Source organism: Heteronotia binoei, chromosome 4, assembly GCF_032191835.1.
Source record: "Heteronotia binoei isolate CCM8104 ecotype False Entrance Well chromosome 4, APGP_CSIRO_Hbin_v1, whole genome shotgun sequence".
In the NCBI taxonomy this organism is placed as follows: Eukaryota; Metazoa; Chordata; class Lepidosauria; order Squamata; family Gekkonidae; genus Heteronotia; species Heteronotia binoei.
The window spans coordinates 155,734,848-155,762,610 of record NC_083226.1 but is presented as its reverse complement, the minus strand read 5'-3'; the positions used below and the strand labels follow the sequence as shown (position 1 = coordinate 155,762,610).

General features: G+C 40.8%; 1 protein-coding gene across 1 annotated transcript in view; it reads left to right on the top strand.

The window, feature by feature from the left end:
* The window catches only part of WDR70 (WD repeat domain 70), a 151,860-nt gene that overhangs the window by 113,796 nt on the left and 10,301 nt on the right, over positions 1 to 27,763 (top strand). Inside the window, exons 12-15 of the mRNA XM_060236068.1 lie at positions 3,392 to 3,476; positions 6,421 to 6,559; positions 25,436 to 25,536; positions 27,032 to 27,111. Of these exons, the coding sequence (XP_060092051.1) occupies positions 3,392 to 3,476; positions 6,421 to 6,559; positions 25,436 to 25,536; positions 27,032 to 27,111 (405 nt within the window). The remainder of the gene's footprint in view (positions 1 to 3,391; positions 3,477 to 6,420; positions 6,560 to 25,435; positions 25,537 to 27,031; positions 27,112 to 27,763) is intronic.

The following is a 27,763-nucleotide window of genomic DNA, read 5'->3' as shown; positions in this document are numbered from 1 at the left end:
TACGCTATAGCTAATAACCACTGATGGACCTCTGCTCCATATGTTTATCCAATCCCTTCTTGAAGCTATCTGTGCTTTCAGCCGCTGCCACCTCCTGTGGCAGTGAATTCCACAGCTGTAGCTAATAGAGTAGTCTTGCAGCGCCTCTAGAAGCAGCACCCCACCCCCCATCCTGTAGAGGGGAAATTGATTTGAATTAGGACCTGGTGCAACTGCTATTTGATTTTTTAAAAAAAAAATCTTGGAAAGAACTGATCCTGACTCTCCCAGCAACTCAGCTAGACCAGAACATAACTGAAGCAGAATTGCTGAAACACTTGGCGATCTCCCACATTGGCCAAATTGCCCCCCTCCCCCACATAACTTGCACTTCAGTTTACCAGCATCTTGTCCTCATAATAAATTTGCCCATGTGCACTGAACAACACTGATGAGGGCAAGGAAGTGCTTATCATTGTGCCAAGGCACAAAAGCAGTTGAACTGTTCAGCACGATGTGTATGTTTTTGTAGTGGTCACCCAAAAAGCGCCTACTAGGAGAGAGGGGGGAGACAGCCTTGTGCTTTTTATCCCACATCATTTCTTCTGTGCAGTAGTGTACCACATTCTAACCTCCATGGAGCTGAACAATTCTCCATTTCATTTAAATCTCTGCCTGCCAATGATCCTGAAGGCAGGGTATGTGTAATTCATAAGGTCTTGCAGTCGTCTTTTCAGATATTTGCATTTTGCAATTTTCAAGGTTCTTTTTCCCTCCATTGATCTTCGTTTTCTGCTGCTGCAGCCACCAGCTCTCCCCTAGAATGTCACAGGTAGCCAGCCAGGTGGCGGATCGTAAATAAATCAGTATGCAACCCACATGTCATACTTTGATACAAAATCATTTTGAAACTCTTGACTTTTAATGTGCAGCTTCCAGTGCCACTTTTTACAAGCACAACATATTGAAAATGCTAGCTCAGTCCCAGGTATGGCTAGCCTAATCTTAGCCATTTTTGTACACGCTGAAGAATTTCACATTTGTGCTTTATATGTTAGTATTGCCCTGGACTCTTACCAACAAAAGCAGATGTGTAACCACCAGCAGTCTTAGATTAGCACACCTGCCCAACAGGGGGATCAAAGAGGGATCATGTTTGGGGGAATAGGGACTTCCAGAGAACTCGGTGATTGCGTCTCTTTGCCACGTGATGCACTTTGTCTGTCGGATACAAGAGCACAGATAGAGCTCAGCTGCAGGCATGAGGGGAAAGGGAACAGCCGAAGAGCTGCTTGTGAGGATTCCCAGTTTCATTCCTGTCAAAATGAAGTTTGAATCTGACAGCAGTGCAAGAAAGCTATATTTAAAGATCCACTTGTGACCTCAAAAATTGGTCTTAGGAAGCATCTTTGGAGGGGTTTTTTTAATGCTATAATGAAACATGAAGCTTGAACAAATCACTAGGTTGATCATAAAAATGGGATTGAATGACGTTATGTGACTTTTGTGCAGTTAACTTCTCGTGTTGCTTTACATTTAAAAAGATGAAGCAATGATGGTTTTAGTACATACTTGGTCTGCAGTCCAACAAACCATGCATGCAGCTAGTTCCCATCATCTGCTTCAGATTGCCAAAATCCACATACCTAATCTTGTCCAGACTCTTCCCAGTACAAATCAATTTATTCTGCTTACCTATAAGCAGGTTTCAATAACACTGCTCTCAATGCAACTGTCTCCCAGCTATGTATCCTGGTGCACTTGTATTGTGATGGATTTTGTTCCTAGTACAATATAAATATGTCTTCTTATGTGTCTGGTGTTTCTTGCAACACCCACCACCTTGGGATGCCTGCGGCTTATGCGTTATGTCAGCATGCAATCAAGTCTAACCAAGAAGTTTTATACATTCCTAGCAATAACATGGCAAAATATTGTCTTATACCTGACCTATGACATTCACTCTTGGGAGTAGCTGATTTTATAGAGCCACAACTCAAAAGACCCTGACCCAAGTGGAACACTTGATTGGAGAGGACTTTACGGCAGAGATGCAAAGAACTTCCTTATTGGTTAATAACTTCAAACTAGCAGCAAATAAGCTTTAAGAATTGCTCATAAACATTTTTTTAAAAGACCAGCATTCCACACAAGCAGAACATGTGGTATTCACCTGAAAATCTCCATTAGCTGTTATTATATATGGATGTCACTGCATGGGCAGTCAGTGAAGTTATTTTAAAACTGAGAATATCTTCTGTGTATCCCTCACCAGTAAGCAGTCATGCTGATGCATTTTATCCTGGTTGAAGCTTCCAGCTAGTGTCCAGTGTGTTAACATCTTCATATATTCCAAGTGTGAAGCTTCAAAACTTTTTTCTGTTGTTTTTCATTATTTGTCACTTGACATGTTTCTTTCCCCCCCTCTTACTGTGCAGAATAATTATGTAGTACTTCACATGCAGAATTTGTTTGAGCTCCAGTTCATTCATTAACATGCAGCATTTCTCTAGCCATAACGTAGTTTACTAAATAATATAATAAACAGGTTTCCTTAAGGTGTAGAAAGAAAACCATTTTAGTTAACCGTTTGTATGTTTTTTCTGAGCTTTGCTTGCTGGAATCCATGTGATATAGAATTGGTAAGCTCAAAGGCAGGTATTTCTGCTAAAAAATTTTCTGCACTTTTCTGCACAGCCTCTCTCTCTGTCCTTCCCAGTGAGTGATTGTCCCTGAAGTTTAAGATGATGCAGAACAAAGTTTTCAAAATCATAGTTTAAAAAAAACCCCAACAACCCACTAGTAACAACTCATCTGACAACGTCTCCCTGGCATATCCCATGAATTCTTCATAGCAAAGATTATGTCAAGGCCTCATCCATCAAGGCCAAAGAAGCCTTGGTTGCCGTTTGATACTGTGAAGAAAAATTGAAGAGGTGTCAGACACATCTCTGAAACTTTTTAAAAGCTTAATTCAATCTGCTTTTATAGTACAGCTTGGTAGTTGTTATCTGAATTGCTGACAAAGTTGTATCAAAGTCCTGGCTCACGAGTTACATTCTCACATGCTTAGACTGTGAGTAAACCAGACAAATTGCTTATGAGCTTTGTCAGAAAAGGGATTTGATTTGGCTTTTGGGTGACATGGATCCTTTCATTCTTATCGTCTTGTCTTCTCTTCCTCTCCAAACTCCATGGTCTAAAAAGCACTGTAAGGCAGAATTCTGAAAGCAAAATGTGATCTGCTGTAAAGGTGCAGCCTGGTATTTTAGTGATTTATGCCTTTTTAGGGTAAAGAGAATTCCAGCCATACATTTGTTTGAATAATATCCTTCAAGCTAGAAAATAAATGCAATGCAAAGCTTTCCCCCCTATGTTTTCCTCTGTTAAATCTTATTTTTATATCTCCTAGGAGATGATACCTTAAAAATATGGGATATCAGACAGTTTAAAACACCTCTTAACTCAGTCACTGGTCTGCCTAGCTTCTTCCCCATGTAAGTAGCTTATCCGGGGGGTGGGGGCGAAGAGAGGGTTATTGAATGCTTTTTCAATGTTGACAGTGATGAATATTGATCCCAGAAGCATGCTTCTGTTGAACCAATTTGTGTCAAATGAATTCCAGTCTTCATGTGTCCATATTGTGCCCAGCCAAAAAGAGGCTGAATCATTGCGTGTTGAGATCTTATAGCCGTATGATCATGTCATGAACCTCCACAGGACTAGAGTGGTGGGTTGACAGAAAAGGGCAGCTTTTGTTTTGATTTCATAATGGGGGAGGGGGGAAACCAACCCTGTTGCTTTGAATTGTCAGGCATTTTGTCTAGATATGTAGTTAATGTTAATACATGTATTACGCACATATTTAAGCAGCTGGAGAGTGTATACCAGGGGTGGCCAAACTGTGGCTCAGGAGGCTCTTTCACATATATTGTGTGGCTCTTGAAGCCCCCACCGCCCCATCAACCAACTTGGAAAAGGCATTTCTTTCTTTAAATCACTTCTCCAAGCCAAGCCAGCTGGCAGCTTGGAGAATGCATTTAAAGTTAAAGTGCTTTCTTTCCCCCTCCTCCTCCCACCCCCCCATCTTCCTTCCTTCCTTCCTCTTGCAGCTGTCAAACATATGACATTTATTCTATGTGGCTCCTCCATTAAGCAAGTTTGGCCATCTGACGTGGTGGGGTAGGGTCATGAGAAGAGGCAACCTTCTTCTTAACCTGAGCCCTGCAGACTGATGTGAGTCTACAGCCCAACTTTCCTGGGTTACTCAGCTTGGTTGTATGAATAATATAATACAACAGCACTTCATAGTGACACTGTGATGTTTTATACTCGGTCAGGTCACCACTGTCTACTCTAGTTGGCAGTGGTTGTTCAGGGTCCTAAGGTAGAGAGATCTTTCACTTCACCTACTTCCTGGGACCTTTCAACTGGAGAAGCCAGGGATTGAACTTGGAACCTTTTGCATGCAAACCTTATAGTCTGCCACAGAGTCAAGACCCCATCAGAAACCCACTTTCTGTCCAGTGCCCCAAATCTCCAAGTATTTCCTAACCTAGAGCTTGCAACCCTACCCACTGAGTTGTAAGCATGTGACATCATGGTTACATGACAGCCAAAGAGGGAGCCGAAAACATGGCTTCCCCAGGGTCAAGACTAGGACTCGGCAGCACAAGCCAAGCACCCAGAGAAATGCTATATTGAGGGAAGAGCCACAAGTCAGATTGCCAGCCTGACTTGAACACAAAATCTGCCCCAAAAGTTTCTCTGTGGTTTGTTTCCTTTCCCTCCCAGTTTCCTCAGATACCCAACCCCCAGTTCTTGTAGTACACAGTCTCTCCCTACCTCCAGTTCCCTTGCTTTGAAACCATCCAGATAAGGCTGCCAACCTCCAATTCAGGATTTGGAGTTCTCCAGACTTATAATTAATCTCCAGATTACAGAGATCAATTCCTTGGAGAAAATGGCAGCTTCTGAGAATGGACCCTGTGGTATCACATCCTTTCTTAGCTCCCTCCCAAAACTCCACCATCAACCCCAGGCTCTGCCCCCAAATCTCCAGAAATTTCCCAACCCAGACTTGGCAACCATAGCTGTTTTCCATGGTGAGGGCTGGCTTAGGCTCTTGAGGCACCTTCTGCACATCAAAGGAGGCTTCAGGAGGTGTTCCAACTGTGACTGTGTTATGTCTCTGGCTGCCTCCTCCTCCGAGTCTTCATCCTCCCCATTTGAGGAGGAATCTGCATGGCGGTCCGTGACAAGTTTGCAGGGAAGTGATGTTGGGGTGAAATTCTAGCAGGAGCTCCTTTGCATATTAGGCCACACACCCCTGATGTAGCCAATCCTCCCAAGAGCTTACAAGGGTCTTTTTTGTAAGCTCTTGGAGGATTGGCTACTGCAGGGGTATGTGGCCTAATATGCAAAGGAACTCCTGTTAGAATTCCACCCCGAGTGGTGTTATGTCTACATCAGACTTTTAACTTGCAGAAACAGCTCCAAATGTATAAATATGATTGGAAGACACATCTTACAGCACCCTTCTTGAAGTGAAGCAAATCTCTAGCTGCTCAGTCTGCCAGGATGGGACACCATCTGGGAACTCTGTGTGCAGTGGGTTGGAGCCAGTATAAAATTTCCACTTAAACTAGAGCTCTTACGAGAGCAGAAATACAAGAAAAAGGCCATAGTAGCCACTTGTGCTGTCAACCTGTATCCCTGCTTGCATTTCTACTTGCAGAAGATCTTGTGCAATTTCTTGACACCGTACACACGAATATATAAGGAAGAAAGCGCTAGGCGTTTCACAAGACCTTGCATGAGCCGACCATTTGTGTTTCTGCTTGTGTATTGTTGGATCCAAGCCCACTATCTTGAGTTTTGTAATGAAAAGAATGGCAAGATATAAATGTAATAAATAAATTGATCTGATCAGGTTGCTTTTATTCACAGTTTGCCAACAGCTCTTAGCTCAAAGTCTGAGATTAATTTTAAAGACCCCATTAATCTTGAATTCATACTAGAAGTGCTGAGCAGTTGTTCCCGGCTTTGAGAGAAAAATGAACGAACAATATTGTAAAATCATTTTGCTTGCCTGTTTACAATTTCACATTGCCACTTAAAACAGGAGGATATTTTGTTGGTGAAAACTGATTTTATGACCTACTTACTGAATAAATGATGGTAGCCAGATTTTGAAACTGTTCCTGATTTTTATCTCTCTCCCTCTCTTTTTTAAACACAAGCCTTTTTTTCCCTCCAGTGTTGAAATCTTGACAATGCATCTCATTTTGTTGGCTTTGCAAAGTTTGGTGACTTGGAACACAGCTGTGATTTTCATTGTCATGCCTAATTAGAACTTTGTGGATTTTACAAACCACCTATATTTCACGCAGAACATAAATAAAACTTCAAGAAAATGCATTCATTTTTATTTTTCAACAGGACAGACTGCTGTTTCAGCCCAGATGATAAACTACTTGTTACTGGTACTTCCGTTAAGAAAGGGGGTAGCCATGGAAAACTTCTTTTCTTTGAGCGGGAGACGTTTAAGAAAGTGTATGAAATAGATGTCACAGATGCGGTAAGACAAAGTTCAGTACATAAACAAAGTTGGATATATTGCTCATTTGTTAAAATTAGAATTATCACTCCTGTGCATCTAACTACTATTAATTATATTGTTTGACACATGTTTCATGCATGGCCGAGATTCTGCAAGATCAAGTATCATGGTGTATGCTAAACCATGATGATTGCACAGTCTTTTACTGAACCATGATGTTACAGAGTCCCGTAGAAGAAATGGTGTGGCCTTTATAGTTAACAAGAGAATGAGGAAGGCAGTAATGGGATACAATCTCAAAAATGACAGAATGATCTCGGTCTGTATCCAAGGCAAACCATTCAATATCACAGTAATCCAAGTCTATGCCCCAACCACTGATGCAGAAGAGGCTGAAATGGACCAGTTCTACGAAGATCTACAATACCTTCTAGAATTAACACCAAAAAAAGATGTCCTCCTCATCATAGGGGACTGGAATACCAAAGTAGGAAGTCAAAAGGTAACTGAAACAACTGACAAGTTTGGCGTTGAGAACAAAATGAAGCCGGGCAAAGGCTAATAGAGTTTTGTCAAGAGAACAAGCTGGTCATAGCGAACATCCTCTTCCAACAACTTAAAAGGCGACCGTACACACGAACATCACCTGATGGGCAACACAGAAATCAGATTGATTATATACTCTGCAGTCAAAGATGGAGAAGCTCCTTACAGTCAGCAAAAACAAGACCTGAAGCTGACTGCGGCTCAGATCATGAGCTACTCATTGCAAATTCAGGCTTAAACTGAAGAAAACTGGGGAAGCCATTAAGCCATTCTGGTTGGCCTTGATCACATCCCTTATGAATATACAGTGGAGGTGAAGAATAGGTTTAAGGAACTAGAGTTGATAGAGTGCCAGAAGAACTATGGACAGAGGTTCATGACATTGTACAGAAGGCAGCAATCAGTACCATCCCAAAGAAAAGGAAATGCAAGAAAGCAAAGTGGCTGTCTGATTAGGTTTTACAAATAGCTGAGGAAAGAAGGAAAGGTAAAGGTGAAAAGGAAAAATTCACCCAACTGAATGCGAATTTCCAGATAACAGCAAGGAGAGATAAGGAGGCTTTCCTGAGGGAACAATGCAAAGCAATAGAAGAAAATAATAGAATGGGAAGGACAAGAGATCTATTCAAGAAAATTGGAGAAATCAAGGGAACGTTTCGTGCAAAGCTGGCCAAGATAAAGGACAAAAATGGTAGGGACCTAACAGAAGCAGAAGAGATCAGGAAGAGGTGGCAAGAATACACAGAAGAATTATACAAGAAGGATCTCAATGTCCTTGACAACCATGACAGTGAACTAGCTGACATTGAGCCAGACATCCTGAAGTCAAATGGGCCTTAGAAAGCATTACTAACAACAAAGCGAGCGGAGATGACAGTATCCCAGTTGAGCTATTCAAGGTCCTAAAAGATGATGCTGTTAAAGCGATGCACAAATTTTGTCAACAAATCTGGAAACTGCAACAGTGGCCACAGGATTGGAAAAGATCAGTTTATATTCCAATCCCAAAGAAGGGTAATGCCAAGGAATGTTCAGACTATCACACCATTGCACTCATTTCACATGCCAGCAAGGTCATGTTAAAGATCCTACAAGCTAGATTTCAGCAGTATGTAGATCAAGAACTGCCAGAAGTTCAAGCTGAGTTTTGGAGAGGTCAAATTGCCAACATTCGCTGGATTATGGAGAAAGCATGGGAGTATCAGAAAAATGTCTATTTTTATTTCATTGACTATGCTAAAGCCTTTGATTGTGCGGATCACAACCAACTGTGGCAAATCCTTAAAGAGATGGGAGTACCAGACCACCTCACATGTCTCCTGAGAAACCTGTATAAGGATCAAGAAGCAACGGTCAGAACAAGATACGGAACAACCAATTGGTTTAGAATAGGAAAAGGAGTTCGACAAGGATGTATATTGTCACCTTGCTTATTTAATTTATATGCAGAGTACATCACGTGGAATGCTGGCCTGGATGAAGCAGAAGCCGGAATTAAGATTGCTGGGGAAAACATCAAAAACTTCAAATATGCAGATGATACCACTCTAATGGCAGAAAGTAAGGAGGACTTAAAGAACCTCTTGTTGACGGTGAAAGAGAAGAGTACAAAAGTAGGCTTGAAACTCAACATAAAAAAACCTAAGATCATGGCATCTGGCCCCATCACACCATGGCAAATAGCAGGGAACGACATGGAAACAGTGACAGACTTCACATTTCTGAGATCCAAGATCACTGTAGCCATGAAATTAAAAGACGTTTGCTCCTTGGGAGGACAGCTATGGCGAACCTGGGCAATAGACATCAGCCTGCCAACAAAAGTCCGTATAGTCAAAGCGATGGTATTCCCAGTAGTAATGTATGGCTGTGAGAGCTGAACCATAAGGAAGGCAGAGCGCAGAAGAATAGATGCTTTTGAGATGTGGTGCTGGAGAAGAATCTTGAAAATCCCATGGACTGCAAGAAGATCAAGTCAGTCAGTCCTAAGGGAAATCAACCCCGACTGTTCCCTGGAAGGTCAGATGCTGAAGCTGAAGCTCAAATACTTTGGCCACCAAACGAGAAGGGGGCACTCACTGGAGAAGATCCTGATGCTGGGAAAGATGGAAGGCAAAAAAAGAAGGGGATGGCAAAAGATGAGATGGCTGGACAGTGTTACTGATGTAACTATGTTGTTAGCCGCCCTGAGCCTGCTCCGGCGGGGAGGGCGGGATACAAATAAAAGTTGTTGTTGTTGTTGTTAACAAACACGAATTTGAGCAGACTTCGGAGGATGGTGGAAGACAGGAGGGCCTGGTGTGACTTTGTCCATGGGGTCGCAAAGAGTCGGACTCGACTGTGCGACTGAACAACAACAATCTTATTTCTCTTGCTCTCCGCTTGAGGCATGCAATAATCTTAATTTTTTAGTGGCTCAGACTGATATAAAAACTTGACTGAAGTACAAGAAACCAACAAGATTTTCAAGGTACAAGGTTTCAAGAGATAAGGCTCTCTTTGTCAGATACAAAGGGAACTTTGACTCAAAAGCTTATACCTCCAAACTCTCTTCGGTCTCTAGGGACTTGAATCTAGGTTTTCCACTGCAAACCAGCATGGCTACCCTCCCAAAACAAAATTGTTATAGCAGGCTTCCTACAGATGGTGTACTTTGAAGGGGTGGGGTGCGGGTGAGTGCTGAGGTTCGATTCTGTAGCTATTTTTTAACTTGTAATTTAGTATGATGTGTGTAATTTTGAAGGAAATATGAAAGGAGACACACTTTCCAATGGCCAAAACTCATATATTACTCTTCTGGCTATCATAAATTAATCTTATGGGTTTAAGCAGGATTCAGATTTGGCACAATTTCCTGAGTACAGGGGAGGGAGCTATCATGAGCATGTTTTTCCGCTATGAACAGAATAATAAGGCTCATTAAAGTCAATTATAAAATAATCCTAATGGGGTTAGCATATTGAAAAGAGATGCGAAGGATGTTCTTGTGTCAAATTCAAACGATAAAGGAAATACAGTTTTTACAGCTGTTCGTTTTTACCCTTTCAGACAACAGGGAAGGCCCAGCCAGTATAGATTAGCTTGAAACTCTGAAGGGCAGTAAACTTTTGTCTTTAAAACTGCTTGGGAAATGTCCAGTATGTGTGTTGGCCTGTAAGTGAACTTGATGCTTAATGGAAACTTAATGGCTACTTTAAATGCTTGCCCAAAGTAATGTCTAGCATTCCTTTCTGTCATACCAAGCAAGCCTTTTGTTCACCTCTCTTCTTTTAAGTTTTTTTTAATGGGAGAGTGTATTGTTATTCCAGAACATGAGCTTGCTGTGAATATTTACAGGTTTATCTGTGAGGCTTTTTGCCGAACACAAGGCACCCTGAAGCAAAATGGGACAAACAAGGCCTTCTGCCTTGAGATAGCTGAGATAGTAAGCTCAACATTTTGTGAACCAACGGTGTCCATGGACAGCCATCATAACTATCAGTAGAAGTAAAAGCTCGTTGCTTATAAGGTGGCCAGCTTTCTTGGTGGGGCCTGGAAATCTTCTGGAATTACAGCTGGTCTCCAGACTAGAGAGGTCGGTCCCCCCAGAGAAAATGGTTACTTTGGAGGTTGGACTATATAATGTTTATAATCTGCTAGGGTCCCTCCCCTCTTTAAACTCTGCCCTCCCCAGTCTGCACCCAAAATTCTCCAGGAATTTTTGCAACCCATAGTTGGAAACCTTGGGTGTTAGATTGTGTTGCAGTCTAGCACAACCAAGAAATGGAGTCCTGGCAAGACTATCCACAGATGGCTGGATTAGTTTCAATTAGTTTCATGCAGCAAAGTAAATAAACTACAGTCTTGGATATGCTCAAAACCTGTCCCAGATATTGGGTTTGCATGCATCCTTTCATCTCTCTCTCACACATTTTTAACCTACCCTTCTACTAAGGGACTCAGGGTGACATACATGGTTTTCACCCTTCTTCATTTATTACCACGATAAGTAAGTTAGATTAAGGCCTAAGGTGACTCAGCTGTGTTTACAGATGACTGAGGATCTGAGCCTTTTGGGGAGAATGATGAGGTATAAATGAAGAATTGCCCAATCCCTGAATACGCAGGGCTCTGGGCAATGTACAACAAAGGTTAAAAACATCGATGTAGCATTGTTAAAATCAATAAAATCAAGATGGCATCTCTAATTTACCTGCTTAAGCTTGCTCCAGACCATGTTGCCATCCTGTAGGCAGGACGGTCGAAGCAAGAGAAATGGTGCCATCCATGATGGAAACCATTGCTGTCCTCAACCAAAAGCCTGGGAGAACATCTCTGCCTTGTAGGCCCGGTGGAATTGCATTGTCAGAGAGTTCCACCAAGTCCAACTCAGGGCCAAAAAAGCCCTGGTCCTCTGGTCGAGGACAGCTGGACATCCTTGGGGCTAGGAATCACCAGTGGGTTGTTTTCAGTGGCGTATAATGCCCTCCCGGGCATTACTTAATGGCCACAATACCAGCAGAAGATCCATGGCTGGGTACAGTGTCAAGTCAACTTTTCTGCCAGGTGCCATGGCAAAATGAATGTCATGTGTCTTAGGAGTAATTGTCACCTTAATTTGACATCTTGGCATTTGATGTTGAATGGTAGAGTTATCTTACCTGTGCGAGTATGCTCATCTTCACTCTTGCGTGAGGCAAAAATTTCTTCCATTTCACAACATGTGTAGTTAGTTAGAATTTTGACATCCATCCATTCTAACGATTGCTGTCATTGTAAGGTCTGTTAGAAAGGATATTGTTTTCAAAGTCAAATAAGGGTACTCTTGATTTCCTTCTCTAATTACCAGGTTGACGTTGGAGTATGCAGGGCTTTTTCTTTGAGCAGAAACACACAGGAATGCAGTTCCGGTTTGCTTGGCATCAGGGAATGTGGCCTAATATGGAAATGAGTTCCTGCTGGGCTTTTTCTACAAAAAAAGCCCCAGGAGTATGTATGCATATACTGTAAATCCCCCATTTCAATTCAAAGCTAAAGGTCTTCCATTGCCACGTAGAAAATTTCTCTTCGCTGTTTCCAGTCCAAATGATACTATTTCTTCACATATTTTTGTACTTCAGTTTCCCAAGACAAATATTCCAGTAGTTTCATAGCCTCTTGAGCATTTTAAATCTGGTGACAGCATATTCACAGCATTGTAGATAATTTTCTGGTTTTTCCTTATTTATTGTAGTTGGAGAATTTCTTAGGATGAGCTCTTGAAGAGCTTCACACTTGACTTATTTGGGCTGTCTTGTTTTAGGCAAAGCTTTAGCATAAAGTTTGAACGTGCAGACAGTCTGTCTGTTACTGAAGGTTGTAATGGATGTTCCTGCTCATCTTGGTGGAATAGTTCTGTATGCATTTTTGGAATGGAATTATGGTATATTTTTCCCATCCTTACAAGTATTTTAAAATAAATCCTTTTAAAATATGTTATTTTGTAACTTGGTATTTTGCACGCCAATGCAAAGTTGAAAGGGCAAGTCGGTTGTATTTGTTTTTTTAAATCTAGCCAGTTTACTGCTTAAATTTAAGGCAGGAAATGACAGTATTAAAATGAATATATGGAGGGCATTATTTCTAATATAGAATCATATTGGAAGGGGCCATATAAACTATCTAGTACAACCCCACCCCCTCCAGCTCAGTGCAGGATCAGCCTACAGTAAGTGGTCGTCCAGCTTCTACAATATCCCTTAACAAGTGTTCGTCCAGTCACTTACCAACGAGGGGGAGCTCACTGTCTCCCTCGGTAGCTGTTTTCACTGTTGAACAACTCTTACCGTCAAAAAGTTTTTCCTAAGTTCCAGTGAGAACTCTTTGAAAAGACACAAGGTTGGTAGACTTTAAACGGTTAAAGCAGGAGTCTTAACAGATTAAGGATTACTAAGCATGCTCCTTATTCTAGTTTGATAAATAGATGGTGTTGATGAGCTCCCTTCTGGTGGACTGTATTATAGTCAGGACGCCATTATATTCCTGATTTCATATAAAACCTGCAGACTCAATGAGCTTGTGCCATTATGGTATTGGATCAAGTCATTTAAGGATTTGGTACATCTGTTCTTCCCTTGCTGACTGTAGAAGAATTGCTATACTGGTTTTCTTTTTTCATTGCATGGAAGTTATTCATAGCGTTTGCATCCTGTACTTCTTCCAAGGAGTACAAAACAATGAAAAGTAGGATTATCTTTATTTCAGTCCTGTGAGGACCTTTCATGGCTGATCAGTTTCTCATGTCTGATCAAGCTTTATCGATTTAGCGTATCTCTGTACCCTACTTTTCTCACAACATAATTAGGCCCTAAAGTGGATTACAACAGTAAATACAATGCACAGATTAGGTTTTAAAAGATTTTTATACCCTGCTTTTCTCCTCAATAGGGATCCACAGTGGTTTACAACAGCAATCTTTGCTCTTCTGTTTCATTCTCACAGTAATCTGAAGTAGGCTAGGCTGAAAGTGTGTGACTGAGTGACCTTCCAAAGCAAACTGGGGATTGAACCCTGGGCCTGCCATAAACTAGACCAGCATTCAAACCACCTCATCAAATAATCATTAACAAACAACATTGAACTGGTTAAGCCAAAGCCTGTGTCTGTTACCCCTTAAGCCTTTATAAATATTTCTGTTGGACATCCCACAAGTAGATGCCTGCCTCAGCAGGCGAGCAGCAATAGAAAAGGCTTAGGCCCAAGCCATCCCAGATTATGCTCTTAAATGAGAGCAGGGACCGCTAGGAGACTCTGTGATTTTCACTGTACTACATTAGCTCTGCGTCTGCATCACTCAGGCAAAGTGGCCCTTCATGTAAATTTCATAATTAAAATCCCTCCAATAGATAATATTTTAAAATAAGTAAATGTACCACATTTCTGCGTACTTAAGTGCAGTGTTTTGTTTCATAATTTTTTATTTAAAGAAATAAAAAGGGATAAATCATGACATTTGTAATCTGTCCTGTCCATGGGCAATTTATATTTAGCCTTTATAAACGCATTGTGTCCTCCATTGGGGAGGGGGAGGGAACTGAGTAAGATCACCCTGTTCTGTATGGCCTAGGCTAGACCAATCTCATCAGATCTGGGAAGGTAAGCAGGATTGGACTTGGTTAGCTGGGAGACCAACAAAGAAGCCCAGGGTCGCTGTGCCGAGGCAGGCAGTGACAAACCACCTCTGAATATCTCTTGCCTTGAAAGTCCTATGAGGTCGCCATAAGTCAGCTGTGACTTCACGGCACTTTCTTCGGAAGATGTGTTGCATGATAAAACTGCCATGACACTTCAGGCTTTAAAAAGATTTTTCTTAATTGCTCTTCACCTTTCACCTACATTGATAGGTTAACTGTGCCATCCTAACAGCCAGGATGGTATTGTGGTTAAGTGTTGAACTAGTAACCTAGATTCAAATCACTACTCTTCCAAGGAAGCTTGCTGACAGACCTTGATACCAGTCACATATTGTCAGCCTAAACTACCTCACAAGGTTATTGTGAGGGAAAATGGAGGAGAGGAGAATGACGTAAGCTGCTTTGAATCCCCATTGGGGGCGAAAGGCATGATGTAAATAAAAGCAGGGCTTTTTGTTGTAGAAAGGACTCCTTTGCATATTAGACCACATGCCCCTGATGTAGCCAGTCCTCCTGGAACTTACAGTAGGCCCTGTACTAAGAGCCCTTCAAGCTCTTGGAGGATTGGCTACATCAGGTGTGTATGACCTAATATGCAAAGGAGTTCCTGCTACAAAAAAAGCCCTTGAATAAAATGAAATAAATGAATGAATCCTAAGCCAGTATGCTCTAACTTGAATAGCCCAGGCTACTGTCAGGTCTCGAAAGTTAAGCAGGGTTGACCCTGGTCTGTATTTGAATGAGAGACCACCGAGAAATACCATGGTTGCTGTGCAAAGGAGAGTAATGGGAAACCACCTCTGAACATCTCTTGCCTCGAAAATAGGTTTGCCAGCCTCCAGATGGGGCCTGGAGATCTCCCGCTTTTAATACTGATGTCCAGCTGACAAAGATCAGCTCCCCTGGAGGAAATGGATGCTTTGGAGGGTGGACTCTATGGCATTGTACCATGCTTAGGCCCCTCCCCTCCCTAAACTCTGCCCTCTCTCGGATCCACCCCCAAAGTCTCCAGGTATTTTCCAACATAGACCTAGCGACCCTACTTGAAAACCCTATAGAGTTGCCATAAATTGGCTGTGACTTAACAGCAAAAAACAACACTACCATCAAAACATGTATACCTAGAACCTCACCAAGGTATATTCAATGGCACTACTCCCAGGAAAGTATTCTTAGAATTGCCTTGTACATTAAACAGACTGAAAGAGCACTGTGGAAAATTTGCTTGTAAGTGTTTTGATGCTGAGGTGTTTCTGAGCAATATTAAAATCTATGACAGTAGAAAAGCACTGCAGCACTGATATGTGCATTGTGCAGCTTTTCAAGTCAGCCATTCCCACTTCAGCCCCTTGAGCTCCCTCATCATAACTCCTAATGGTCAGATGACTCTCCCAAGCTGGGCAAAAGAAAATAGGCAGCTTCTCTGGAAGAAGGCCTAAGATATGTCCAGACACACAAACAGAGCTTTTTTGGATCCTCACCTCTGAAAGAGGCTTAAGTCACTGAAGTAATTAACAATCATTCTGGTCAGTCAAAAGGAATCCAACTTTAAAAAAAAAAAAAAAGAAGAAGAATGTAATTGGAGAGAGCTTGAACATCCCTGTCAGAATTTATCTTTCCTCATTCAAAGTCTTTGTCGCTGACAGTCTCCTTATCTCACTGCACAAGCAACCATGCGCAGCAAATCGGAACAGACCTCTTCAAAGGGACCCTCTGGTGCAGCCTCACTGCCACTGAGGCAGAAAGCGAAATTGGCACTTGTGAAGCAAGCGTTTATGATGGTTCTTAACCAGAAATGTTTTCTTAGCCGCAGTTGCTGCTGACAGCTTTATTTCTTTCTGACCCATGTCAGAGCCGTAAACTAAATGTTTTAAGTTATCAAACCTGTGCCAGATAAGCCATGGTGCTAATGGGTTTTTTAGCACAGGGCCTATCAAAGAGAAGAAGTGACTGACCGGTCGGTGTTTGTGTATTTCAGACTAATATCACTAAGTTCCTTGTCCATAGACTTCAAAGAAAGATAGCCGCTCCCAAATAGCTCTTAGGCCAAAGGTCTGTACTGTCTGTCTCATCTGCTCCTTCCAGAAAGGAGCGTGCCTTTGTTTTAATCCAGGATGAGCATCCTTGGATGCTAGTCTACAGGGAAGAGACAGTTATTGCTTCTGACATGATCCATTTTACAAATCTGACTCCTCAGTCCTCAAGTGACATTGTAATTTTGACCAACTGCACTTTAGTCTGATCCAGACTGAGCTTCAGTTTATTGCCCCCCCCCCCCCCCCCCAGCTCTCATGTAAATCATATTTCAGAAGGCCTTACAGTGGGTAAAACTGTTAGGTTCTTCTTTCAGTCAAAGTTTTCCTCACTTTCCTCTTTGGCTTGATTATCTTTCATTGTTGGAACATTTGATCAGACTCTGACAGGGGGATGGAAGGAGTGAGCAAATGTCATAACCCTTTCCCATCAAACTTAGGTTTGTAAGGCCCTGTGTAACAGAAGGGAATCAAGTGGAACAAACATGCTTTCTCCAAAAGGCCTCTCTCTGTGGTTGAGAGTGACCTCAGGCCTTCACTTTTTGGCTCATCTCCTGTGGTAAGTGCGGCTGTTAACATGACATCACTAGTTATACTTTTTCTATTATGAACAGACTTCATTGAAGTGTGAGTCCACACATTTTGAAAACATTAATCAGTTAAAATCAGAAAATCCTCTGAAAGCTTCTTTAAGCAGCTGACAGCTTTTGGGTTCCACATTTGAGTGTCTGTGTATCATTGGTGACCTACAGCTTCTCCTGGATAATGATATTTCTCTTTCAGGGAGGGGGTGCATGCCTTTCCTCCCCTTTAGTACCGTAGTTTCCCCTGTCAAAATATAGAAAATATCCTCTTCATAGTATCTGAAGAAGTGAACTCTAACTCATAACAGTTCATGCTGAATAGAATAAATGTTGTTAATCTTTAAGGTACTAAAATCGACTTCTGTTTTATGTTGCTTCAATGGCTACCCTTCTGAAAGAACCAGGCCGATGTTAACTAGCTTACAGAAAGTTAAATGTTGCCTTGCCAATAGGATTCAAATTACAAAGGTCCCTCTAGGCACTAAGCAGTAAATAAGAAATATGTTCCTTTTTGGTGATATAGCAGCTAAGCATCAAAGAACTCTGCATTTTAATGGCCCCTTGGTCCAGTAAAAGGCATTGTCTTTCTTGTTCTACAGATGTATCATTCAAACGGGGACACACACGTCTTTTAGGAATGTTACACAATGCAGGCTGCGTTAGGGTGTTTTTTTTTTTCTTCAGAAAAAAAAACACACATTGCCACTGCCTTAGATTTGAGATGCCGTCATACAAAAAGTTTTCTATCAGTTTGCATGGCAATTGCTCATTACGTGTGACTTGTAGGATTGCCGTCTTCCATGGTGGGCCTAGGGGAGTCTCTCAGAATGACAGCTGATCTCCAGACTTCAGAGATGAAGATGATGAAGAAGACATTGGATTTATATTCCACCTCCACTCAGAGTCTCAGAGGAGTGGCTCACACTCTACTTTATCTCCCTCCCCCACAACAGACACCCTGTGAGGTGGGTGGGGCTGGAGAGGGCTCTCACAGCAGCTGCCCTTTCAAGGAAAACCTCTGCCAGAGCTATGGCTGACCCAAGGCCATGCTAGCAGGTACAAGTGGAGGAGTGGGGAATCAAACCCGGTTCTCCCAGATAAGAGTCCATGCACTTAACCACTAACCAAACTGGTTCTCAGTTGCCCTGGAGAAAATGGATGCTTTGGAGGGCAGTTTGGCTTCTATGGCAATATGCCCTACTGAGATCTCTCCCTAGGCTCCACTCCTCCCCAAATCTCCAGGAATTCCCCAAAATGGAGTTGACAACCCTATTGGTAAGTGATGTATGCTGCTCGCATGCATTGAAAATGCTATTCACAGGAGCCAGTAAATACAGAAAGGAAATGATATATTTTTTTAAATCTACCTCTCTGTGAGAGGAGGGATCTGACAGCTATCAAGTGGCCCTTCTAATCCAACATCCTGTCACGCACAATGGCCAACCAGTTCCTCTGGATTGCCAACAGCAGGGCCTAGAGGTCAAGGCTTTCCCCTGATGTTGCCTCCTGGCATTGTGATTCAGAGGTTCATTGCCTTTAGTCACCATGGCTAATATCCACAGAATCTGCCTAGTCACCCTTTCAAGTCATCTATGCTTGTGGCTATCACTACATCCTCTGGCTGCGAATTCTACATTTTAATCACTAGCTGTGTAAAGAAGGATTTTCTTTTGTCTGTTCTGAATCTACCACCCATCAACTTCATTGGATGCCGTCAGATTCTAGTATTTGGGAAGACGGTGTGTGTGTGTGGGGGGGAGTTATCTTTTTCTGCCCTCTCTAGTGATTACATAAACGTTGTTTGAGAGAACAGAGTGGTTCATATTAGTGTGACCATCCCAGAAGCAGCATCTAGAAACACTGTGTAAAATCTTCACAATAGATTATTTTATATTACTAGATCTTTGGGGGTGGAGTGGAAGCAGTAATCAGTATCATGTGTTCAAAAAACAGCAGTAGCCTTTTGCATACTATGCAAAGAAGTACACATACTGCAATAATGTATTTATTTAAACAAGATGTATGTCATGGCAATCTACATCTTATATACATTTAGGTATATTTTTACACCATTTCTCCATATGTAGAGTATCCTTTTTTGATGAAACTGTCATGTTCCAAAGACCAAGGGGCTGCATCCGTAGTTAATCCATTGTTTTGTGTTGGCCAATGGGAAACACTTCAAGTCTAATTGTCTCCTTCTGTTGCTTTTCTGTAAGAAAATCTCAGGGCAGAAATGCCCCTTAGATCTCATAACTTGCTGTTAATTATAGTGCTTTACAACTCCCGACTCAACTAATTTGTCTCTTGGGTGCCATTGGGATTAAGTGTCAACTGTTTCATTTGCTGTGTTATTGTAACATTAGTGTTAAGGAGGAGGAAAGCTTTCCCCACTTCCTAAAAAGAATTCTAGCTGTAAATGGGTGTCCAGATCCAAGCAAGATTATAGCCATGCAGAGGCTTTAGCACACAGAAATATGGGGCTTCTTACTAGCCCCTGTAAAACCTGGTAATTTCTCTCTAGTGTACGTCAGGCAGCACCAGCATGCTGGTAGCCTTGGGCGTTCCGTTATCAGGCTGGATCTCACTGTGTGATAGAAGTTTAACATAATCCAGTTCCATGTGTGCAAGATTCAAGTCCAGTTGCACTTAAGAGACCAACAAGATTCCGGTGTTATAAGCTTTTGAGAGTCAAAGCTCCTTTGTCCCAGGCTAGAGACTAAAGATGGAGCAGACACGATTGTGGATGCAATCCTTTATCATTCAAATCGATAGGAGTTTTGCAGTTTGAATTGTGGCTAATAAGCAATGGTTTCTGTCTTATTGGTTGTACTTCACGAGGTGAAGGATAATTAGTCTTTTGGAACAGATATTTAAGGCCAGGGATTTTTTTTTGCAGCAGGAATTCCTTTGTATATTAGGCCACACACCCCTGATGAAGCTAATACTCAAAGAGTTTACTGGGCTGTTAGTTCAGGGCCTACTGTAAGCTCCAGGAGGACCGGCTATATCAGGGGTTTGTGGTCTAATATGCAAAGAAGAAGAAGAAGATGATATTGGATTTATATCCCGCCTTCCACTCCGAAGAGTCTCAGAGCGGCTCACAATCTCCTTTACCTTCCTCCCCCACAACAGACACCCTGTGAGGTAGGTGGGGCTGGAGAGGGCTCTCACAGCAGCTGCCCTTTCAAGGACAACCTCTGCCAGAGCTATGGCTGACCCAAGGCCATTCCAGCAGGTGCAAGTGGAGGAGTGGGGAATCAAACCCGGTTCTTCCAGATAAGAGTCCGCACACTTAACCACTACACCGCACACTTAACCGCACACTTAACCACTACACCAAACTCCCAGATAAGAGTCCGCACACTTAACCACTGCACCAAACTGGCAAAGGAGTTCCTGCTACAAAAAAAGCCATTTAGGGCAGTTATTATTGCTAAGTTTTTATAATTTTTCTGCATTCCAAAAATCTACTATTGGTCTATCAGTTTGTTTGTCCAGCCTTTGGCTTATAATAGTCCTATCTGCATGCTTTGCTGGCGTGTGCTAATTTATTTGTCTTTGTTTTATACATAACATTGCTTGCCCTCAGGAACATGCCACGTGGGTTTGGTTTGGTTTGGTTTGGGGTGTTTTATTTATATATGCATGTGTCTGCATGTGTGAGTGTGTGTGTGCGCACGCACCTGGAAGTCATGGTGACCTCTGGTCACTGACCCCTACTAGGGGCCTGGAGGATATTCAGAGAGATGGCTGAATAAAGCCTGCTCCTTCCTCCTGAGCAGTACTCCCTCTAAGCTGTGGAGTCTTGTGAGCAAAAATTCTACTCCATGAGCTACTGGCATTAAAATTGTGAGCTACTGCACAAATCAGTTTGCTCTGGAGCCCTTTTTTCCTGAGCTGAGACAAAAATGTGTGATCCGGAGTTTAATAAACCATGAGCTAGCTCACGCTAACTCAGCTTAGAGGGAACATTGCTCCCGACTCCTGGTATTCCAAAGAGGTCTCCCATCCAAGTACTTGCCAGAGTGGACGCTGCTTAGCTTCCAAGATCTGACAAGACCGAGCTTGCCTGAGCTATCCAGGTCAGGGCTGGAACTTACTACATGGTTTGACTGGCTACAAGTTCAGCAGCTTCTGTTAGTGGGAGAGCCTCATTCTGTAAGGATTGTCCCTGCCATTCTCTGCAGTCCATGCAATATTGACTTGAAAGAGAGAAAAAATTTAACAGCCACATCAGCTACAAAGAAAAGACTAGTAAACCAGCTTGTAAAGCAGCTTTTCAAATAAGTCACAAAAGTTACTAGCCTGTCCTTCTTTTCTTCTACTTTTTTACTAGATGGCCTGTCTACATGTGTGGCATTTGTGGCATAAAAGAAGGGACAACTTTTGCAAAGTTTCCATTCTTGAAGGAATTCTGACACGTTACAGATAGCATCTGACCATCTTCTTAATAGTCTGAGAATCTTCCCTGATGAGAGCAGCTCCTAAAACCTACTTACGAAACAATCTTTTAAAGTAGAGCAAAAGTTTTGAGTCCAGTGGCATCTTTAAGACCAACAAAGTTTTATTCAAGATATAAGCTTTAATATACACTCACACTTCTTCAGATACATTGAAATGGAAGTTACCAGTCCATACATACTCGCTACCTAAATGTATGAACTGGTAACTCTCATTTCAGTGTCTGAAGAAGTATGTGTGCACGTGAAAGCTTATACCTTGAATAAAACTTTGTTGGTCTCAAAGGTGCCACTAGACTCAATCATTTAGGGAATATGTCATGTCAGGTACAACGAAGAGTTAAGGGGAAAAGAAGGAATTATCACTCCAAAAACATTGCTAAACCATCATTAGCATGTAGGGTTGCCATCCTCCAGGTGGCTCCTGGAGATCTCCCAGATTTACAACAGGCTACAGAGATTCAGTTCCCCTGGAGAAAATGGTGGCTTTGGAGGATGTCATTATAGTTCTCTGTGATTTGTTCCACTCCCTAAATCTCCAGGAATTTTCCTAACCAGATTTGGAAACTCTAATTTAAAGAGTCTTATGTCCACACCAGTCCAAAGGTGCAGGAAAAAGAAAAGGCACACCTACGTTTCCATCTGTTATTAACTTCAGTATTTTAAAAATTATTGTATTTTAAAAATTATTACAGAAGAGAATCATGGAAAGTAAGGAAATTAATTACGTATGTTTTCTATGTAACCTTCTGTTTTAAAGGTGATATTCTATCACTGAAGCATTTATAGCACAACTCACTCTCCAGTTGCACACTTAAAAATGCATATTAGTATTTCCCATGCTTAAAGGTGGAAAAAAAAACCCATTCTCTTAAAAAAAAAAAAGCCCCACCCCACCCCAATGCTTGAAAATCATTCTTTGGTTGACCTGATTGTACAGATAAAAATCTGCCTGAAGCTTGTTAAAGAGGAAACTGTTTTTCTTGCCGTTCCATATGATGGCTTAATTCGTTTACTTTTCAGTCAGGGTCTGTGGTACATGCCAGCTAATGAGCCATATTTAACGCTCAAACAAAGTGAACTGGAGTTTAGGATTAGAGAAAAGTAGGAAGGTTGACCAAATGGTCTGGAAATTGGTAATGCGATACGTCTACGGAGTCTTTTGGTCTACAAAGTGAAGTTATTTTATAACACAATAATTTAAGAGTATGCATAAGTCAGATTAAATTTAGGTTCCCCTTTTGTGATGAAAACGTACTTTATGTTCCCTTGTTAAAATATATTCTCTCTATGTGTGTACATACATGTTAGTTTAAATTTGGGAGTCTCTTCTTGTTTCCTGCCAATTGGTCCAGGATCTTGGTTAGGGACACAAATAGCAAACACCATGCTTGTTTGTTATTGCTGGTCTAGCCTAGTGGATGGAGAGTCCCATAGAGGGTTTTTTTTTTTAAACTTTAATTGCCTTCCAAAAAAGCATTGCTGATGTTGTAGAACTATGTTTAAAGTATTGTGTTTTCAAAATCAACATTGACTTCTGTTTGCCTAATTAATCACATTTGTGTAGCCTTAAGGGATGATTATTTTTCCCTTCACAGAAGCTCCCAATTAAATAATGTAGTTAATAAATATATAAGAGCACATTCATAATTGTGCTATTTGTACATTTTTTTCAAGTGAAGAAAATAGGAATTTTTTAAACCCCTCTTTCTCTAAAACATAGATCCAAACCAGGCTTCAGACTAATAAACAATACTGGCAAAATGCAATGTCAATACCATACAAAAGCGCAGTTTAAAAGTCAGATAATGCCTAATGTTTTTGAAAACAAGGAAGTCTTCATAATCTGTGGGGAGGAAACCATGTTGAGACAAACAGATACATCACACACTAAGATAACTTTTTCATACAGGAAATAGGGTTGCACTTTTAATGTCCGTGAAAAGTTTTAGATAGGTTTTTTTTTTAAATATTGCATTGTTTATTGATTGAATTACACAATTTAAATTTTATTTTTCTGTTAATTTTATAAGTAATGTTATAATTTTATAACAGAGACTGTAGCACCACTGTATTGTTTTAGCATATTCTTAAAATTAATTTATATTTTGTAATTATATTGTTGATTGATTTTATCTGTTATTGTTGTATCATGATATTGTATCATGCTCTGTAAGCCGCCCTGAGCCTGCCTTGGCGGGGAGGGCGGGGTATAAATAAAAACATTATTATTATTATTATCCAGTTCTATTGTATTGTTTGCTGTTTGTATTATACTGGTCAATAACACATTAATACTAATTCTGTAGTTCTGCCCTGGAACCTCAGGCCACTCATTATTCAGTCTAACCCAAGTTGCCGGGCATTTGTAGTGATGATAAAATAGAAGAGGGAGAACATTTTATTATAAGTCTCTGTGGTCCCCTTTGGAATGGAAACCAGAGTACAATACCTAAATAAATACTCACAGCTGCAGTGCCGTGACAGAAATGTCTCACCTCAGTCATAGTTCCAAAGACGGCAGCATGCAGACCTCGTCTTCTCCAGAAGCCTTAATACTGTAAGATGCACAGATAACATAGGGTAAGAGTGGCTGTAGCATGAATATCTATGAATTAGGTTTTTAAGAGGTGGAAGTTCTGTTTTAGCTTTTGCAGAATTCTGTTGGGTCGCAAAAATATCACATGTGCATTCTAGAGAATCCCTAACTTGGGTAGCCCAGGCTAGCCTGATCTCATCATATCTCAGTTAGTGACTTGGATTAGAATCCACCAAGGAAGTTCAGGGATACTGTGCAGAGGCAGACGTTGACAAACTTACCTCTGATTGTGTCTGGCCTTGAAAATCCTACTAGGCTGCCAAAAATCGGCTGCAAGTTGGCAATTAAAAAAAAAAAAGTAACCAAAAAGGATAATGGTTTATCAGTCATATGGCATCATTTTTTTGACAGCTTCTCTCGCTTTTTGTTTTTAAAGGGAGAAAAACACTATACTACTCAAGAAAGGTAACTAAAAAGGTTGAGACAAAGAAAAAGAAACTAAAACATAGCTATGCATGTAGTGCTCATGTACAAAATGTCACATTTATTTACTTACTTTTATTACATTAGATTTGTATCCCGCCCTCCCCTTATGGGCTCAGGGCGACTAGCAGCATTTTAAAATCAAGAATTAAAAACAAGACAATATAATAAAACAGCAATATGCCAATTTACAGAACTATAGGCTAGTCATCCAAGATTCGTTTACCATCGCTACTATTGTTGCATTTGTGCTTACCTGTTGCTGACGTTATTACTGCTATTATGTTGGCACTCATATCTCAAGAATATTTATTTACCACTTACTCCGCATGTGAACATTTTAAGTGTAAGATAGTTATCTCAGTTTCATATATTTCAATATATATATATATATTAAATGTTAATTATTTTTCTCCTCCTCCCCCCATCCTTCATTTTAGGTCCATTCTGTGTATGATGACTTTTATGTATATTTTTGTTAAATTTATGGAGTGCCCAGTTTGAAGTTTACCACTGAGGAAGGCTTTTTACCAAAACACACTTGGAATTGGTTCTTGTATGTGGATATAATGTGTGCTTTTTAACCTGTATTTATATGATTGGGCATTTGTTTTTTATATTAGGATTAGGTACTCAAAAACAGAACCATAGGGATTGTGTTTTTAAAATGATATTTTTAGCACTTTTGAATGTATAGTTAAATTATGATATTTTATACATGAGCACTAAATGAGTAGCTGTATTTTAGTTTCTTTTTCTGTGTCCCAACCCTTTTTGTTACCTTTCTTGTGTAGAATTGTGTTTTCTCCCCTTTTTTGACAGCTAGAGAAGCTGTCAAAAAATGATGCCATATGACTGATAAACTGTACACAGTTTGCTGCCAAAAATTGTTAGAATATGTCATAAGAAACAGGTGGCCTCCCATCCCAGGACGGGCGGCCTACTTAGCATTAGAAATCACATTAAAACAGGCTTCTTCTATAATCTGAATATCATTAATATCTGAATTTCGTTAGCTCATTTTATAATTTCCTCTGAAGAAGCATTTGGGATGTTAGAGTTGATTTGAAACGTATTGATACTGTTATTTTTCAGAGTGTCGTCCGCTGTCTCTGGCATCCCAAGCTGAATCAAATCATGGTCGGTACAGGGAATGGATTAGCTAAGGTATACTACGATCCCATCAAAAGTCAAAGGTACTTTATTTCGAAATGCAATTTAACTTGTGTAACTGCTTCTCAAAATGTGGAGGGATTCCTTTTCTCCATATTCATGGTTTCATTGACTTACTAAGAATACAGGAAGAGCTCTGCTGTAGAGATGGGCCCAAACCCAACCACCATGAATTTTGCTCTGTTTGTGGTTCATGAACAGAAGTTTGTGATGAGTCTACCATCACAAACTTTTAAAACAGCTAATGGTGGTTCATGGGTAGAGGAGAAAGCAGGGGTTTAAAGGGAGTTTGGAGCACTTTAAACCTGCTTTCTGTTCCCCACAAAAGCCGTAAAAACAGGTGAACGGTGAGGAGGTGCTCCCTGCTGCTCAACTGTTTCAATCACAGAGATTATCTCTACAAGAAGAGACTGTTGCTCCTGTGTGGCAATAAGAGTTCCAGTGAGAATTTTGTTATTGAACATTATATATGTATATATACACCCCAGCTGTTTGCGGGGTCTAATACTTCAAATCAATCAATCTGTACATTAATTTTGTGAGCTATATATTGGTATGCCTTTGTGTGAATTGTGTATTTATTGTTTATTTTCTAAAATGATTTGATACAGACAATTTTCATATATATAAACTTTATTATTTAGTCTTTAGTAATTTTGGCCATTGTCCTATTTCAAACAAGCATTATTTGCAAGGCTGTTAACAATAGGACATTGCAGGGGCGGGGGGCGGGTTCATTAATTCATAGGGTTTCCAGAGGGCAGAAGTGACTTGATGGCACATAAAACATGCACAGCATTTGCAAGTGGAATGAATTTATTTCTAAGATCAGCCTAGATTCCCAGAATTGCATTGACAAATTAGAGATCATCATCTTTGAGGCCTCTGTGGAGTTCCACGTACGAGAATACACAATCATAAACCAAGCTTGTACCTCCTAGATCAAGAGCATAAAGTGGTCTGCCACCTCACATCTTCCTCCAGAATTCTCTGAGCTCTCAGGATCTTGAGCATGCTCATTTCTGTCTCACCAAACTCTCTTTTTTTCCCCTTTTGATTGATGCTCAACTTCTCTCCATCCATTTGGGAAGATACTTAGTTCTCAACAGGTCATTTTTTAAAAAATACAGTTTAATCCTAGAATTTCCATTTTTCCTAGAACTTCCTAGGAAGTCTCCCACATAGATAGAGACTCCTTCCTGGTCTGTGAGCAACCCAGCTTGCAACTTTTGTTATCCACACAGGAGCCAACTAATTTAGACACAGGGATGCTGCACTAAAAACAATGAAACTGATGCTATGAATTTGGGTTCATTTTAGTATCGGAACTTTGAAAACTGGCACACCCTTTGAAAATGTGCTTCTGAATTCAAAACCTATTTATCCATGCATTTAAAATATTTATCCAGATTTCTCCCAGCCATCCCAGAACCTACTTTTGTCTTTTTCCAACAGATTCCTGTTTGGTTCGGTTTGGCTTGGATTTTTTTTGACCAGGTTCTTTTCTTTTCTTTCCAGGGGAGCAAAATTATGTGTTGTGAAGACAAAGAGAAAAGAGAGGCAAGCAGAGACTCTCACACAAGATTATATTATAACACGTGAGTAACTTTTAAATGCTTATGAAGTATAAAAGAGCAAGAGTCCAGTACCACCTGGAAGACTAGCAAAATATGAGTTTTCATGAGTCACCAGCGAGCAGTGGCTCACGAAAGCTCATACCCTGCCATGAGATTTGTTAGTCTTTAAGGTGTTGCTGGTTTCCTGCTCTTTTCTGCTGCCCCAGACAAACATGACTGCACATGTTGATCTATGAAATACAGAACTTCTACTTTTGTAACAAACCACAATTTGTCATTACATCCAAACCATGAACTGTGGTTTGGGCTGTTCCTTCCAAAGCAGGATTCCAAACTCTGGCTTAATCCTGGTTTGCAAAGTAGTCAACAAACCATGCTCGTGATTTGGATGGGACAATAAACTGCAGTTTGCTGCAAAAGTGAAATTTAATTGAATTATATCACCATACACAAAGGGTGTGTTCACATGACACTATTTAATGGTTTTGGAATTGGATTTTTCCTTTTTTTACACAGTAAAAGTTCAGTTGCAAAATGCATTATTTAATGTAGTGTAAATGCACCGAAAGGAAGATGGGAAGAAGAGGAGGAGGAGCGTGCTAGCTAGAGGATTCTCCAGGCTCTTTTGTATATCGACAAGTCGTATTATATCTGAACCATACTTTGATGCTGT